The sequence below is a fragment of the Nyctereutes procyonoides genome, unplaced genomic scaffold (assembly GCF_905146905.1).
Source record: "Nyctereutes procyonoides isolate TBG_1078 unplaced genomic scaffold, NYPRO_anot_genome, whole genome shotgun sequence".
Taxonomy (NCBI): Eukaryota; Metazoa; Chordata; class Mammalia; order Carnivora; family Canidae; genus Nyctereutes; species Nyctereutes procyonoides.
In genome coordinates, this window is record NW_026575132.1 from 32,084,923 (window position 1) to 32,100,786 (window position 15,864).

At 43.8% G+C, this 15,864-nt stretch overlaps 1 protein-coding gene across 1 annotated transcript in view; it reads left to right on the forward strand.

The window, feature by feature from the left end:
* WDFY4 (WDFY family member 4) overlaps positions 1–15,864 on the forward strand; it is a 284,669-nt gene that overhangs the window by 200,849 nt on the left and 67,956 nt on the right. Inside the window, exons 45-47 of the mRNA XM_055345541.1 lie at positions 1,054–1,174; positions 2,994–3,079; positions 4,745–4,807. Of these exons, the coding sequence (XP_055201516.1) occupies positions 1,054–1,174; positions 2,994–3,079; positions 4,745–4,807 (270 nt within the window). The remainder of the gene's footprint in view (positions 1–1,053; positions 1,175–2,993; positions 3,080–4,744; positions 4,808–15,864) is intronic.

Here is a 15,864-nt window from a genome sequence, read left to right on the forward strand (position 1 = left end):
TCCTGCCGACCTGTGGGACAAACTGATCTCTCTGGTTTCCCCCCGGGGTGTGTGGCATGGAGGCCCAGGGGCTGTTCTGTAGGCTGGGTGGGGAGGGTCAGCCTCGGTGCTGCAGTGGGGAGGAGGTGGAATGCCGGCTTCTCTCCCATTCCTGCCGCCTTGTGTGGGTGCAGAATCTTTCAGTACTTGGCTCTTTGGATCTGTGGTGGATAACACAGGCTTCTTGAGGGCTGAGGTACCTGGAGGGCCCTCTAGTTTTCAAGTCCTAAAAGGGCATTTGATCAGAGCTTTTGCAATCATGTACACAATTTAAATTTGCTATGTAAAAAAAAAATAATAATAAATAAATAAATAAATAAATAATAATAAATAAATAAATAAATTTGCTATGTAACTCAGAAGTTCAGAAATGTGAGTCTATAACTGAAATCACTTTTGTGAAGTCCCTGCTTGTATCAGTGGTGAAAAGCTTCATCTGGTTCCCTAAAGGGGTTTCCATTTACTCCCAGTGCACAAACTGTCCTCTTTGGGGTGAATCAGAGTCAAATTCATGACTCTCCTTTTTTCCCCTCTCCTTCTCTTCCCAAGGGGGGTCATTCTGACCTCTGAGAGGGCTCCTGGCTCTGGGCTTGTGCTCTGGGGGCCCCCGCCGATGCTGTGGCCAGCATCCTCCAGACCTTCTGGATCTCTCAGCCTGTTGCACATGTCCCTGGGGCTCAGGGGTGCCCGGGCCACCTCAGGCCCCACGTTGCTGAAGCCACGCCAAACACAGGCTTCTTTACGGAGGCCCTTCATCTTTCTGCCTTTGTCTTTTGGCCTGAAATTTTTCTGTGTGTAATGGGGTCTTTCACTCTTCCCCACCCCCTTGACCCATGTTTGACCCCTGTACCCAGAGAACGTTCTTATACCCCCTGCTCACACCCCCACACCCTGTGCCACTGTCTACCCTAGAGGCTGTCCCCTCGCCTGCAGAGCCACAGGCACAGCGGAGGTGCAGCAAGGGGAATAAGCCCTTCACTCGCCCTCTCAGTGCATGTCATGTTTCCTTTCCAGCATCAGCGATCCTTTCATCTTCAACATGTGCAGTAAGGACAGGTCCTCCGACCAGTACTCGTGCCAGAGTCACAGCTATGGGCAGCTCAGCGAGCTCCGGCAGGCACGCTTCCTCCTGCAGGTACGCCCTGGGGAGGGGGCAAGAGGGACAAGCAGCAGCTCCTGGTGCAGTGGTCCAGACACTGGCGAGGCCCCCGCTCAGTGTGACGAGCATCCCCTGTCACCTCCCTCACAACTGTGCACCGCCCAATGCCCTCTGGGACACATCTGTGAGCATGACTTTTGTTGGGCCCAGTTTCCTGGTTGGCAGTTCTGAAGTCTGCTTCACTCTCTCCCTAGTCCCTGCTATTGGCTGCTGGAAACTTCTCCCTCTTACTGCATCATTAAGGACCCAGTCTCTTTGCTGTATTATCCCTCTTAACCTGCCCGTGAGCGGCTTTGGAGAGTCTAGAGTACAGGACAGGGCAGCTCCATTGCCTCATGGCAGAGCTGATGACTAAGGGTCGAGGGTCAGCCTACCCTGTCTGAGGGCATGCATGGCCTCCGCTGACTTCTGCCCTTGCCCCATGGCCACACCCATCTCCACATTCCCTGGGCATTTCCTGGGCCAAGTGGTTCAGAGATCTCCTGATTATCCCCTCCAAGCAGGGTCCCAGGGCTTCACCCAGTACCTCCAAAGGCTCACCAGGGGCCAATGGAGCTAATTCCCTTCAGAGGCAGGGCTCTGACACCAGCCAGACACAACCTGGAGCTTCTCACTTGAGTTGTAAAAGGAGGAGCCTCTGCTGGCCCCAGACACATCTGGCCTCCCCAGCCCAGCCTTACTAGTAACGAAGCTGCTTCTGTGTCCAGAGGCCACCCAGGCAGCAGGCAGAGGACAAGATTCGGGACCACCTTTATAGGATGGGAGGGGCCCCGATCTCTCCTCCACCCTCTCTGTAATGTCTCTGTTCTGCTAAGGCCAACAAGGGAACAATGTTTGGCCCTAATACCCCTGATCATAAGAGCATCTTACTCGTAAATGTCTTTGGGTCTATAATTTGTCATGTGATCCTCCTGCCAGGGGACTAACTTATCATTATCTGACACTGAATCTCAGGGAGGCCTTTCAGCAGGGCTCATTCTAGAAAGGATCATTATGAATGCTTTCCCTCTGCTCAGGAGCCTAGTGAACTGGACTCTGAGAGCTCCCTTCCAGCCACGTAGAAGTGGGACCTGACTCTATTGTGGGATGCAGCATCCATCTGTTCTTCCATGCCCAGGCCTCACCCCTGCCTACCTCCAGCCCTGGAAATTTTCTCCCTGACCCCATCTCATCCATGAGCCTCATCCTACACATAGACTCTCTGTGGCTGTTCCAAGTCTGTTATTTACACAGCTTGGAATCAAGAGAAGGGAGGCAGGAAAGAAATAAGAGTAGATTATGTAAAGTTCATTTATCCATTAACAAAGTACCCTTGGTATGTCAGCCTGGCCACATCACATTGGCTCTGCAAAATGAGTTTGGCAAAGCACCCTGTGCCTGCAGCATACAGTGCTGCCCAGATTGGGAGTTGTACCCAACCACCCATTAGGTTCCCCTAATGTTCTGATAGGGTGACTCTCTGGTTCAGGAAACCAAACTGTGGAAACGAAAGTGTCTGAAGGTAGCCCCTGGGCCCTTTCTTTCCTCTGTTTCTGGCTCATCCTGGGAGTGGGGCCCTTGCTTCCTGCTTCAGTCAAAGGAAGTCTGAGGCCCCCTGCCTTTCTACCCATTCTGTGGAGACCCCCACTCATCACTATCACCAAGGTCTTCCCACCTCCTGGGGAGATTGGAAGAATCAACCCGGAAGGGTTGCCTGACACAGAGAACCAAATGACCCTTGGCTGGTGGCTCTAGGCCCTGGGGTGTCTCCATTCCAGACAACTTCAGTAGCAGTGAAAGGGGTTTCTCTTTACAGGACATCGCTCTGGAGCTCTTTTTCCAAAATGGATATTCCAAGTTTCTTGTCTTTCACAACAATGATCGGAGTAAAGTCTTCAAAAGGTAAGGGTTTGAAAGATCCTTCTCCAGGAGAAAACTGATCATGAACTGAAAACAGAACAGAAATGGCTCTGCTCTGTTCTCGGGTGCACTCTTCTCAACCCCGGCAAGCAGGATTTAGACACAAGAGGGACTTCCTGACCTCCAGAGCTGTTAAATCATGGAATGGGGATGCCTTGTGGCTCAGTGGTTGAGCCTCTGCCTTGGCCTCAGGGCATGACCCCAGAGTCCCAGGATTGAGTCCCTGTAACATGTTGCCCACAGGGAGCCTGCTTCTCCTCCCTCTGCCTGTGTCTCTGCCTCTCGGTGTCTTTTGTGAATAAATAAATAAAATCTTAGAAAAAATCATGTAATGAGGTGGAGAGAAAGACGCAGAAGTGCCTTCCCACAATCCTGGGAAACAGGCTCTGTTTCATGGACTAAAGTCGTTTAGGACAGTAATGACAAGGGGGAGAAACTTGTGTAGACACAACACATTTAAGAAGCCAGCTGTTTAATGGGCCTTCCAGAATCTTCTGGCTTTGTTTTTTTAATTTTCCAAATAGTTTTTTTGGCTTAATCTTTCTTTTTGATCCCACTTGCCAATTTTAGTTGTTCCAATTTCATATTTCACTGGAAAGAATTCCAAACAACTGATTTCCCACCTCTTCATGGAACATCTTTTTTTCTTAAAGAGAGAAGCCTGCTGTTTTAGCTTAACTTGTTTCTCCAAATCGATGAATCAGTCTAAGAAATTTAAGTGAGTGTATACATGACTTGATACTAATGGTTATTTTTTTCATCATCATTAAACTTACAGATATACAGAGTTATGGAGAAATCTAGAAGGGCCAGAAAGGAAAGCAGGTTCTTAGCCAGACAAGCCAGAAGGGGTGGCTAAATTCAACTCCACTTTGGGCTGGGAGTTTTGAGGTGATATTTGACACCCCTACTTAGATCTCAGAGATTCTAGCATTGCCTTCCTGACCAGTAACTGGCTCCAGGACCAGCTGCCCGATCCAAAGGCAGGGCCAGCACGGAGAAGGCGCGACTCCTGTAGAGAGGCAGTTGCACCAGCTCTGGGCACTTCTCCACTGCTTGTGGGCCTTCCTCTGAGGTGCCTCCAAGGAGTGCTGTTATATGGCCTCTTCAGGTTTTCTTCAAGCTCCACTTTAGATCAAGCCAAAAGAAGGAGAGAGGCAATGCAGAACCTCACATCCATTTTTCCCTGTGATTCCTATGTGTTAAGCACAGTTTTTCACAATTAACCTTAGAAGTCTTATACATCCATAGTTCAGGCAGTGAATGTTGGCCAAACCATTCCCAGCCCTGCCTCAAGTAGCCTTAAATAAGATGGCATTTTCAGTGATTGCTGAAATTGGCAATGAAATTGTCAAGTGCCTGGCCCAACCTGCCAACATGCATAGCTTTAATTGTAATTATCGATTATTATTTATTATCATTTTTATAATTTTTATTAAGGTCAGAATGTGTGGTGCCAGGGACTGCCCCTGAGTGTCACAGAGGTACACCTGGGTCTGGTTCTGGTGTTCATGACCTGGGGACAGGATGGGGTGTGAAAGGAACAAGTATCTACCCTCTTGACTGGCACCAAAAATGTCTCTCTGGTGGTGGAAGAGTCTTGGCTCTGTTGCTGGAATGATCCTTTCCTTTTTTTTTTTTTTTTAGCTTCTGCTCTTTCCAACCCAGCTTGAAGGGGAAAGGCATCACGGAAGACCCCCTCAATCTAAGGTAATGATGCAGGCAGGAGTCCAGCTATGCTTTCTGGGCATGGTGCTGGCCTTGCTTTGATTGTTTTCATTTGTCTAAACCTACTGTAAAGAAGTTATGCAAAGAGCACATCAATCTACCATCCCCCTCATTTTTCTCTCTCTCATCTTCATCCTCTCATCCTCCTCCTGGAGTTCCTTCTGCCGATTAAACCTCTGCAAAGGGACTTGGAATTATTCCATGTGCTCTGTGACTTTTTCAGACCAAAATGCAAGAAGTGGTCCTCTGCCCATTGTGGGTGGGGAAGGTCGCTTGGTGTGGTGTCAACCCAGGCCCAGCCTTGGTGTCAGGCCCCCAGGTTGGGGCTGTGAGCAATCCCAGCTCTGTCCTTCCTACATGACAGTCTCTGAAAGCTCAGAAGCTCAATTAGCATATGGTAGAATGTGAGCCAGATATTAACTTATGAATCTGTGACATGGAGCATCCTTGCCAGGAAATGAAATGTTTGCACTCACCTAAAATGGTCTCCTTTTACAAGTACGCAGTTCTCTGGAAGGCTAATTCAAGGATCAGTAAGTACTTTTATTTCTATGAGGAATGAAGTGAGAAGAGGTGGTTGCTGGTTTTTCTCCAGGAGTATGTAGGAATGGGGTGGAGAGGGGTGTCCCCAGGAGTGGCATTCAAAGTAATTATAATAAAAAAAACCCCAAACAAAAAAAATATTTATGACTATGGAACAGATACTGCCAAGTCATTCATAACAATTTATTGATAGCTTGTTAAATGTGGTCGTTACTGCTTAGCAGAGTAACGAGCGAAACACTCAACATCTCCCCTGTCCTTACTGAATTTACATTTTCTTGAGGGAGGTAGAAAAAAGACAATTTAAATGAGTGAAACAAAAAGCGTATTAGATAATAAGCATAAGTATAAAAGATAAAGTAGGTAGAGGTAGGGTGGTAAGGGAAGCCCTCAACAAAAAAAAAACGATATTTGAATCCAGCCATGAACAAAGTGGGGAATGGAGTGATGCAGGTAACCAAGAAAAGAGTGTTTCAAGGTCCAGGGATGAGCAAAGCAAAAGCCATCGGGGGAGTACAGTGGGCTCAGCTGAGGTCAGGGTGTGTGGGGTGCAGGGAAGAGAGGGGAAAGGGCTAGCTGGCTCATGGTGTGACGTGCTGTGTTTCTGGACATGTTTTGAAGCCATGTCTGCTGGGATTTGTTGCCAAATCAAGTGTGGAGTGTGTGAGAGAGGACTTAAGGATAACACCAATGATTTAGGCTTGAGCAACTGGAAAATGGAATGGGAAGAGTGAAGGGAGAACTTTGGGGTGTGGTGGACAGCAGGAACTCAGCTTTGGACATGTTTTGAGATGCCTGCCAGATGTCAAGCTGGGAGTGTCATGTAGGCCAGTGGGTACATAAATTTAGAGTTTAGGGAAAGGTCCAGGTGAGATGGCAGTTTGAAATAGTATTTAAAGCTATGACTCTGGCCAAGATCATCAAGAGAATGAGTACACATGGGAAGGACTGTACCTTGGAATATGCCAGCCTTTAGAAGTTAAGGACATAGAGAAATCAAGAAGTTACAGCCAAGAAGATAGGAGGGACTGCAGGTGTGGGAAATGTCCTTTAAGCCAAATATTCAAAGAGGGAGTGGTCAATGGTGTTTGTGATCAAATGTTATTGGTAGGCCAAGCAAGAGAAGAACTAAGAAATGACCATTGAATTTTGCAACAGGGAGATTATCGATGACCTTCAAAAGAGCAGTTGAAGTAGCTGCCAGCAGAAGCTTCCTGTTGTATCAGACAATAATCCTTTAGTTGGTAGATTTGTGGGGAAGTCCATGGCATGCCAGGGAATGGTCCAGGAGGCCCAGGAGGTGCTGGGTCACTAGAAGAGAGATAACTGTTTACAAACTGGAATGGGCGTATTTCAGTAGTTCAATAATAGTACAGTCCTAACTGTGCATATTAGCTGAATATCAGCCCTTGGAATCTCATATTGTTTCATATGAACTTTACTGTCCACACTTCAATTTCTCTGTAACATTTTAGTGCAATTATGGAAAGCTGCTTCAATCTAAATGAAGCGAAAAAAAGCAGATCCATCACTTCACATACCCGCCATCACCTCACATACCTGAAGACCAATAAAGGTCTGGCTCCTGACATGGCTAGATCTCTGGGTTCAATAAATCCCAGCACACTGTAGGTGTACACCTCATAGTGAGGATTTCCCTTGAGTTGAGTCCATTTTTGGTAGGCTGTCCAACCAATAGCTCCAGTCAATAACTTAGGAATCCCACCACATGAGGAATGCTCTGTTCCAGTAATTTTAGCAAAAATCCCAAAAAATGATTTCCAAAGTTAAGTTAGTGCCCATCCCAGAACTAATCAAGTGCTTTCATAGGACAGATCAGTGCCATGTGCCCACCCACCTTCTGGAAATGGGATCAGTCCCACCCAACAACATAGACCACACAGGGTGGTGGTTCCCCAAGATTATCAGGGCTCTGTTATCAGAAGAAAGGTGAATACTGGGGGGCCAGCAAAAGCAGAAAGCCATCCACTGCTCCATATGGAGAGCCCCCCAGACACCACAGCACTCATGAGCTGTACACTCATTTTCTCTCTCCCTGGAATTTCTCTCTCTTTGCATCAACTTTGACATGCCACTTCCCTGAACCCAGTTTGCCTCTACAGATCACTCTCTTCCTTACAAATGATTCCTGTGAGATCACTCAGTGGGCACACAGCTGTCCCACAACTGTGAGCCCCACCCTATCCATTTCTATACTGGTGCTCTCAGAGTCTTAGAGATGCTTTGCCCCAACAATGCATACCTATGTCTAAATTTCTGCCCCAGACGGAGGGGGAGCAGACAAAGGAAAAGCAGAAGGAAGAACACAGAAGAGGAGCTAACTTGTGGCTATGGCCACTAAGTTGGGGGGTTTGTACAAAAATGACTGCTAAGTGTCAGAAAATTCTTGGCCTGAGATGAGTCAAAGGTACGGAAATTTCTCCTCACTCATTCATAGGGATAAGGTACCACCTTGCACTTGTGGGACAGCTGGGCATTGTGCTATTTCCATTTAGTTTATTTTTTCTATGATGACTGTCTGGGCCCATTGGAGCAGGATCTCGCAGGGTCATTCTGTGCCTGCCTGGCACAACCCCAGAACAGCTCCAAGCATGGAGGCCCTTGGGAAACATAAAGTTGGGAAGTCCTGGAGTCAATTGGGGACAATGCATAGTGCCAGAGGAATGCTTATCTAAGCTCATGGAAGGTGTGCTTTCCAAAATGAAGAAACCCCAGTCGGATCATTTGGTCCTAGGCTCTGGGACCTGGTGAGACTGTGATGCAACAGCCAGCAGCGGGCTTTGAGATCAAACCAATCTTAGTTGTCACAGTAGATGCTCAATAAATACTTTAATTCCTTCACTTAGTTTTAGCATTCCCTGCTATATGTGTAGGCATGTATCTGGAAGAGTTGATTAAAACAGGGGGCTGGCTGTGCTCTCAGACCTCATGCATCTCTCCTCTCCAGTCCTTCTCCCACCAGCCACACTGGATCTTCAGGGGTTTCAGATAGGAAAGGCAATAATGGCCCTCAGCCTTCGGAGGCCTAGGCTGGCCATTGCCCCATGCCTAGAGCAAACTTGATTATTTTCCATTTGGATTACTAAGGGCAATGCCCAATCCCCACAATGAGTCTCGAAAAATACTTATCTGCTTTTCAGACATTCTAGTGAACATGAACTTCTCATCTCTGATAGAAGTGTGCAGTCATTTTGAGAGTTTTCAACTAGCCCAAGAATCTTGGCTTGTGCTGTAGGTTTTTGTATCTTCAACTCCCAGCGTTTGAGAACTGATTTGGCCCCTCTGCAGGCCATTCCTTACATATAGGAAACCAGAACTTTTGGGTACCAGAATTTTGCCTAGAATTCCCATGACAATGGCTGCCTCCATAACTGAATTACAAGAAGTTTCTGTGGGCCTGGATCCTAATTGGGAAATACTTGCAAAGCCTGGATGAACCTGGGATCTGTAATCCATCCATGTCTCCTTATGGTACAAGACTAGAACATTCTGATGACAGCATGTGGCATCATCAGATATTCATGGGGTGCAAGATTCTGCAAGCCTCCAGGGGTTTCTCATAGAAAGCCAGCTAGACACTTAGCTAGCTAAGTATCTGGGAGCCAGAAAGCCCCACAATGTGAGACACAAGCAGGCTCTGCTGAGAACTGAGAAGGACGAGTCAGAAGAATAGAAAGAACAGCTAAAGTGACAGGGAAGGCCAGCTGGTTGAGAACGTCCCTGTGAATAAACAAATTCTTATACTCAGAGTTGTCTGTATCCTCTACAAAGGGTTTCAAACAGCTTCAAAATTAAATGCAGAGTACAATGATCATTTTAAAATGATCCCAAAATTCCTTTAAAGGAGAGATCACAAAATTCCTTTAAAGGTGTCAGTCAGGTGACCTAGTTATCTAATTGTCCTGAAACTAAGAAAAAAAATATACTTGCCCTTACATCATATTCCAGTGACAGAAAAGTAAGAATCAGGGATTTTTGTTTCTTTTCTTTTTTCCTGGAAAATACTTTCTCTTGGCACTGAATATCAAATTTGTCCTTGTCTAAAGGATAGTGGGTATCAAGGAAGGCAGTTCCCTTTTTATAAGATGTGAAAAAAGAGCTCTGCAGAATATAATCTTCAATATTAATGCTCTAAAAAAGTAGGGCCCTACCATTTGGACTTACTTCTATACAGACATTTCTTTGGGATGGCAGCATTGTATTTTTTCCCAATGGTTTCAGTTCATACTAAGCCCAGAGTTTAGAAAACTCAGAGAAATTCAAAGCTTGGATGCCTATCTGGTTCTTCTCTCAAGAATCTCTGTTGTACACAGAAAACGCCTTTATTTTTTTAAATTCTTTATTTAAATTCCATTTACTTAACACAGTGTATTATTAGTTTCAGAGGTAGAGTTTAGTGATTTATCAGTTGCATATAACACTCAGTGCTCGCTATGTCACATACCCTTCTTAATGCTCATCACTCAGTTACCCCAGCCCCTCTCTCCCCACCTCCAGCGACCCTGTTTGTTTTGTAGAGTTGAGTGTATTGTGATTTGCCTCCCTCTCAATTTTCATATTTTTCCTTCCCTTCCCCTATCTTCATCTGTTTTGTTTCTTAAATTCCACATATGAATGAGATCATATGGCATTTGTCTTTCTCTGACTGACTTATTTCACTTAGCATAATCTTCTCTAGTTCCATCTATGTCGTTGCAAATGGCAAGATTTCATTCTTTCTTATGACTGAGTAATATTCCATCATATATCTGTAGCACATCTTCTTTATCTATTCTTCTGTCAATGAACATCTGGACTCTTTCCATCGTTTTGCTGTTGTGGACATTGCTGCTCTAAACACTGGGGTGCAGGTCCCCCTTCAGATCACTATGTTTGTATCCTTTGGATGAATATCTAGTCACACACACACACACACACACACACACCTTTAAATGAGCTAGAGGCATCCTTCCATAGCTATGGTCTCCGACAACATCTGAAATGCTCCCTTGTGTGCCATCAAGGCAAAGTGTCCCTGGGCTGGGGTAGGCTGTTAGGTATGAGGTAGAGCTTATATTTGGGACCTGATTGTATCTGGGTATTTGTAATTTCTGAAATGTACCCTCGATTGTATAGCTTACTTAAATATAATGTTTAAAATGGAGTGCATTTTTTGGCATAGAGTTCTACAGTTGAGGGTTGTCAGAGTCCCCTTATAGGAACTCTTTGAAAAATAATGAAAGACAAATAGCTCAGAAAACCAGCCATAGAAGCTATAAATTCCCATAAGATGATGATCATTCAGCACAATCAATCACATGGTCAGGAGCACCACTGCCAGCAGCATGGAGGCTAAATTTCAAGTACCTCTCTCCTCTCCATGACTGCTCCTTCAGTCCTGCTCTACAGAAATCAACACTGTTGACCAGCAGGGGACTAGTAATTTGTCATATAATGATTGCTTTGATAAAGATGACTTCAGCCTCATCACTGAGTGCAGAAACATGCCCCTTGTGCTTCTTTGGGAATACACAACCCCAGGGGCTGGGGAGGGGGTGGGGAGGTGGCAATTGTGGACACTACAATTGAGACACTACTCAGACCCCAAGGTCTAGAGCATAGTTGCTGGAACCAGAGGTGAACTAAACAACCTGGTGGTATAACCAGTACCCCTGGATTTAGGAACTTTTCACATGGTTGGCGCAACAGGCCATTAGCAGCTGAGCCCAGTGACCTGCAGTGAGCCCTACTTAGGTCATGCATAGACCTTGGTTTTTAACCCTGTTTGTGTTACTCTTATCTCTCTTGCTTATCTCCTTTTTGCTATACCCTTAGCCATGGCCTCAGACTTAATTCTAGGCAGAAGCAGAAATTATGCCTGTCTACACCAAGCCTGGCCCCTTTGTCCTTCCAGCTCTACCATGTCATGTTGCTTCCAATGGAGCCAGGAGGTTTTGGTGATTAAAAAACCCAAAAATATGAAGAGAGTGACTTGCTGGTTCAAGTTCCCCCACCCAACTTGCTACTTGTGCCCAGTCACCACCAGAAAACCTGGAACATGGGTACAGAAGCTGTGCATTTTCTTTTTATTATTATATCATCTTCAAGGACAATTATCAACAATAGATAATCCTAGATTAGTCTGGTGAATTAAGGTTAAGGTACTCTTTCTCCTGAAATGCCTTAGTTCTTCGGGATGGTTACAGAACTTTAAGATTGCCATACTCATGAATTAGCACTTGGCAGATGTACAAGGATCTGTTTATTGCTGCATCTAGACTGCAAGATTGTTTAAAATTTTTTTTAATTTCAAAATAATAGATTCACAGGAAGTTGCTAAAAGAATTCATACAGTCCCATAGAGCCTTCTCTTAATTTTCCCCAGTGGTTGATACAATAACTATAGTAAGACAATTTCAAAACCGGGAAACTGACATTGATACAATATTTGTGCATATTTCTGTGTCATTTTATCATATGTGTGGATTCTATAACCACCACCACTATAGCATGATCAGTTGTTTTTATCACCACAGAGATATGGCTTGTGCTACCATTTTACAGTCCTGCCTACCCTCTACTACAGTGTTAAAGCCTGGCAACCACTAATCTATTTTCCACTGCAATTGTTTTGTGCTTTAGAGAATGGAATCATAAAGTATGTGACCCATAAAGATTGGCCTTTTTTAAAACTCAGAATAATGCTTTTGAGATCCACCCACACTGTTGCAAGTATCAATAGTATGTTCCATTTTATTGCTGAATAGTATTTCATGACCTGGATATACCAGAGTTTGTTTAACCATTTCCCTATTGAGAGAAATTTGGTTGTTTCTAGTTTGGGGCCATTACAAAGAAAGAAGATTATTTATACTTAGTGTAATTATTGACATGTTAGGATATAAATCTGCCATTTTATTATTTGTTTCTCTGTTTATTTTTTCCCTGTTGTTCATGTCTCTGTTTTCTTTTCTTTTCTTTTTGCTTACCTGTGCATTACTGACGAACTTGTTAAAATTCTTTGATTTATCCTTAGTACTTTTGAGTATATTTCTTTTTGTATAAATTTTAGTCACTTGAGGGATTGCATTATGTGTATGTAACTTACCATAGGCAACTGGCATAGAAATTTTACATTGAATGTAAAGACCATAAGTCTTTTAAGTCTTAAAATCTTCTTTTAAAACTTTAATTTTCTATAACTTATATTTGTCATTTTCTTAAGCATTACCTTTATCTACATAAAAAAATACACCATATATTTCCCAAAGTCATTTTCACACATAGTCTAAAGCAAAGAGAGGCAAAGTGAATGTAAGAATCAAGTCAGTATCTTGGCCAGCACCAGAGGGTCTGGCTTCCAGAATGTTCCCCTTACCACTCTCTTTCTTCTAAATGCCTAACCGAGGACTTTTCTTCTTCACAGTCGTTTATTCTTGTTGATTAGTCTTCAAGTTTTTGCCATAAGCTACTCTAGAGAGATGTTGAACGGATCCTGGGAATGGAGACACAAGAGACTGAGGCAATTACTCCAAATCATGGAGGCAAAACACCGCAAGGGTAGAGGTCACACAGGGGTCACCCAGGTCATGCCTGGCTTTCAGAGAGGGCAATGACTGGGTTAAGCTAAATAGGGTTTTGGTTCTGTTTGAGGAAAGAGAAATCCCATGATTTTCCTATCAAGTGTTTTTGGGTTTAGTACAGTTTTCAGGAAAAAAGTGACTATGTATTTTAAATCATCAAGGAATGTCAACATCAAGCCTTTTCCTTGTTGGAAAAAAAAAGAAAGAGAATGTGTAAGATGACACCTAACTTATCTCTACCTCCCCTCTTTGCTTCATCATACTGCCAGGGTTTCCTGGCTAGCAAGATGTCTAACATGGATATATCCTATGGCAAGTCAAAGCCCCTTGCCTGTTTATTTAGCAATCCTGGTGAAGGTAAACACTCTTACAACCCTTTCCTATGACATGACTGTGAGAATGAAAGCCTAATGAGGTACTCAAGATGGCAAATAAATGTCACCTTGCACCCCAACCACTCAGTTGGCAGTGAATCCAGGATCAGTGCCTAGAGGATGTTGAGGACCAAGTGCAGTGGAGGAAGTATGGTGTGACAGAGCTGGAGAGGGAGTAGGGGGCAAATCCATGGCCCAGACCAAGATCGTACCTAGGGGCACGGGGAGACAGTTCTTGATTCCTCTTCTCTGTTGATCCCTTTGAGTGTCTAAGAGAGGAACACTAATTCTAAAGAAAGGGTGTCTCCAGGAGCTAGGAATGGAAATGAGTGGTATCCAAATAGCTGGCCACGACTATCTGTTTGGATCATATGCCCTGTATGGATTCTATACTTCTTAGGTGACAGATGAAGTAGCTAAAATAGCAGAATGGCTACCTTAGGGACATGTTCAAGGCCCAAAGTACTAGTGGTGGCTCCTGAGTCTAAGGTATGACATTTCATCATGCACTTCACAGATGCGACTGCTCCATTAATCTTGGAGAAGGGCTTCTAATAAATCATTTCAGACATTAAATGAAGGGGAAAATATAAAGGATGATACACAAAGCTGACCAGGATCAGTAAAACAGATTCTCTAATATGTTACTGGTAAATATATAAATGTATAATCTTGTTATAAGCTACTTGACAGCATGTATAAAAACTTATTTATAAAAAACATGCTGTTTAGCATATTTGCAATAATGAAGCTACACCAAGAAAATAATGCAATATAGTTTTTAAAGTCTTTATTGTAGGGATGCCTGGGTGGCTCAGCGGTTGAGCGTCTGCCTTCGGCTCAGGGTGTGATCCTGGTGTCCCGGGATCGAGTCCCACATCAGGCTCCATGCATGGAGCCTGCTTCTGCCTCTGCCTGTGTCTCTGCCTCTCTCTGTGTCTCTCATGAATAAACAAATAAAATCTTAAAAAAAAAAAGTCTTCATCATGTAGGCTTTCTTCACAAAATTCTTTCTGTTAGTGAAAAACTGGCCAACAACTTCAATGCCCAACAGTAACTTAACGTGCATTTGTTCAGCTGGCTCACAGATGTTTTAAATTATGGTTATTAAGACCATGTAACAACATGGATTTCAAAGCAGGATAAAAATGATAAACGCTGTAATTTTAACTGCATTTAAAGAAACATAACTAGTAAGGAAATATGTCAATATTATAGCTGGCTCACACTGTAGAATTGTGGATACTTTAAGATGTTATATTTAAAACTATGTTGTGGTTTTGTTATTTTTATAATGGAAAATATTGAATAAAGGGAATGGCTAAAAAGAGAATTTTGAATCTTCAGAGATGTTAGAGAAAGAATTGTCAAAACTAAGCCTTACAAAGAAAAGTAAGCAGTGAGGAGTGAAGAAATGAAGTATGCTGCCTTCTATGGTTTATCATGTGCAAAATAAACAATCTAGTCCCACTGAATTAACAGATCTCTGTGCTTTTCCACTGACCACTACAAAACTTGCCACCAACATAGGAGAGTCTTGATTAGGGGAAAAAAAGGGGGGGGGGGTTCCTAAATATATCTTCCATGATCCTTTGCTTTTAGGCAGAATGAAAGTATGAGTGAGTGTGAGTGAATAGTACAAAGAAGATTGTTGGCTACTATAAGAATTGACTCCACAACTGTCATTTCTGCCAGAGATCTAGTGTGACTAGAGACACTGCCCAAAGTAGTATTTCAGCTTTGAGATGCACTGACCTTTAGTTCATACAGAGAACTGACTTCTGTTGAGTACTTGCTCTGTGTACTATCTGCTTTAGATGCACAACAACCCTTGTAGTTGGGGTTAATATTATTCCCACTTTACAGATGAGGGAACCAAAGCTAAGTAAGATGTCCAGGAAGATGACGAGAAAGAAGCAGAGCTGTCCTGGACCTAGATCTGTCCAGCTCCAGAATCTTTGGTTTTTCTCTATGCCAGGCTAGCCCTGCATACTACTTGGCCCTGATCTCCCAACTTTCTCAGGCAATGACTTTCTTCCCTGTCATTTCAACTGGTCTGCACAGGACAAGGCAAGCTTTACCCCCAGACACAGTCCCTGCATCAGTACAGTGCCTTGTAAGATATTGAATTATTGACTGCACTAACCGATATTTGCACCCATTCTTTCCTTACTTCCCCAAGAGTCTGGAAAAGAATTGGACATAATAAGATGGGACTCCAATCTCAATGATTCACAGCCAGTCAAGAGCTTGTAGATTCAGTTTAGAAAGCTCCTATAACAAACTGTGCATGTGCAGGCAAGAGAAAAAGAGATAATACTGCTTTCAGTGCAAGATATTACCTGCCAACACTTAATGATAATATCTGCCCATCTCTGTGGCCCAGTTTTGTCACCTTTCCAAGACTGAATGTCCATCTGCCATCTTGTCAATCTATGCTCTGAAATTTCAGACCTCCAAAGCCCAGAATCAAAGCATTCCCATAGAATGAGCTCCACATTTAGGAGGTGCTGGTTGGTTCTGAACTGATGACAGTGTG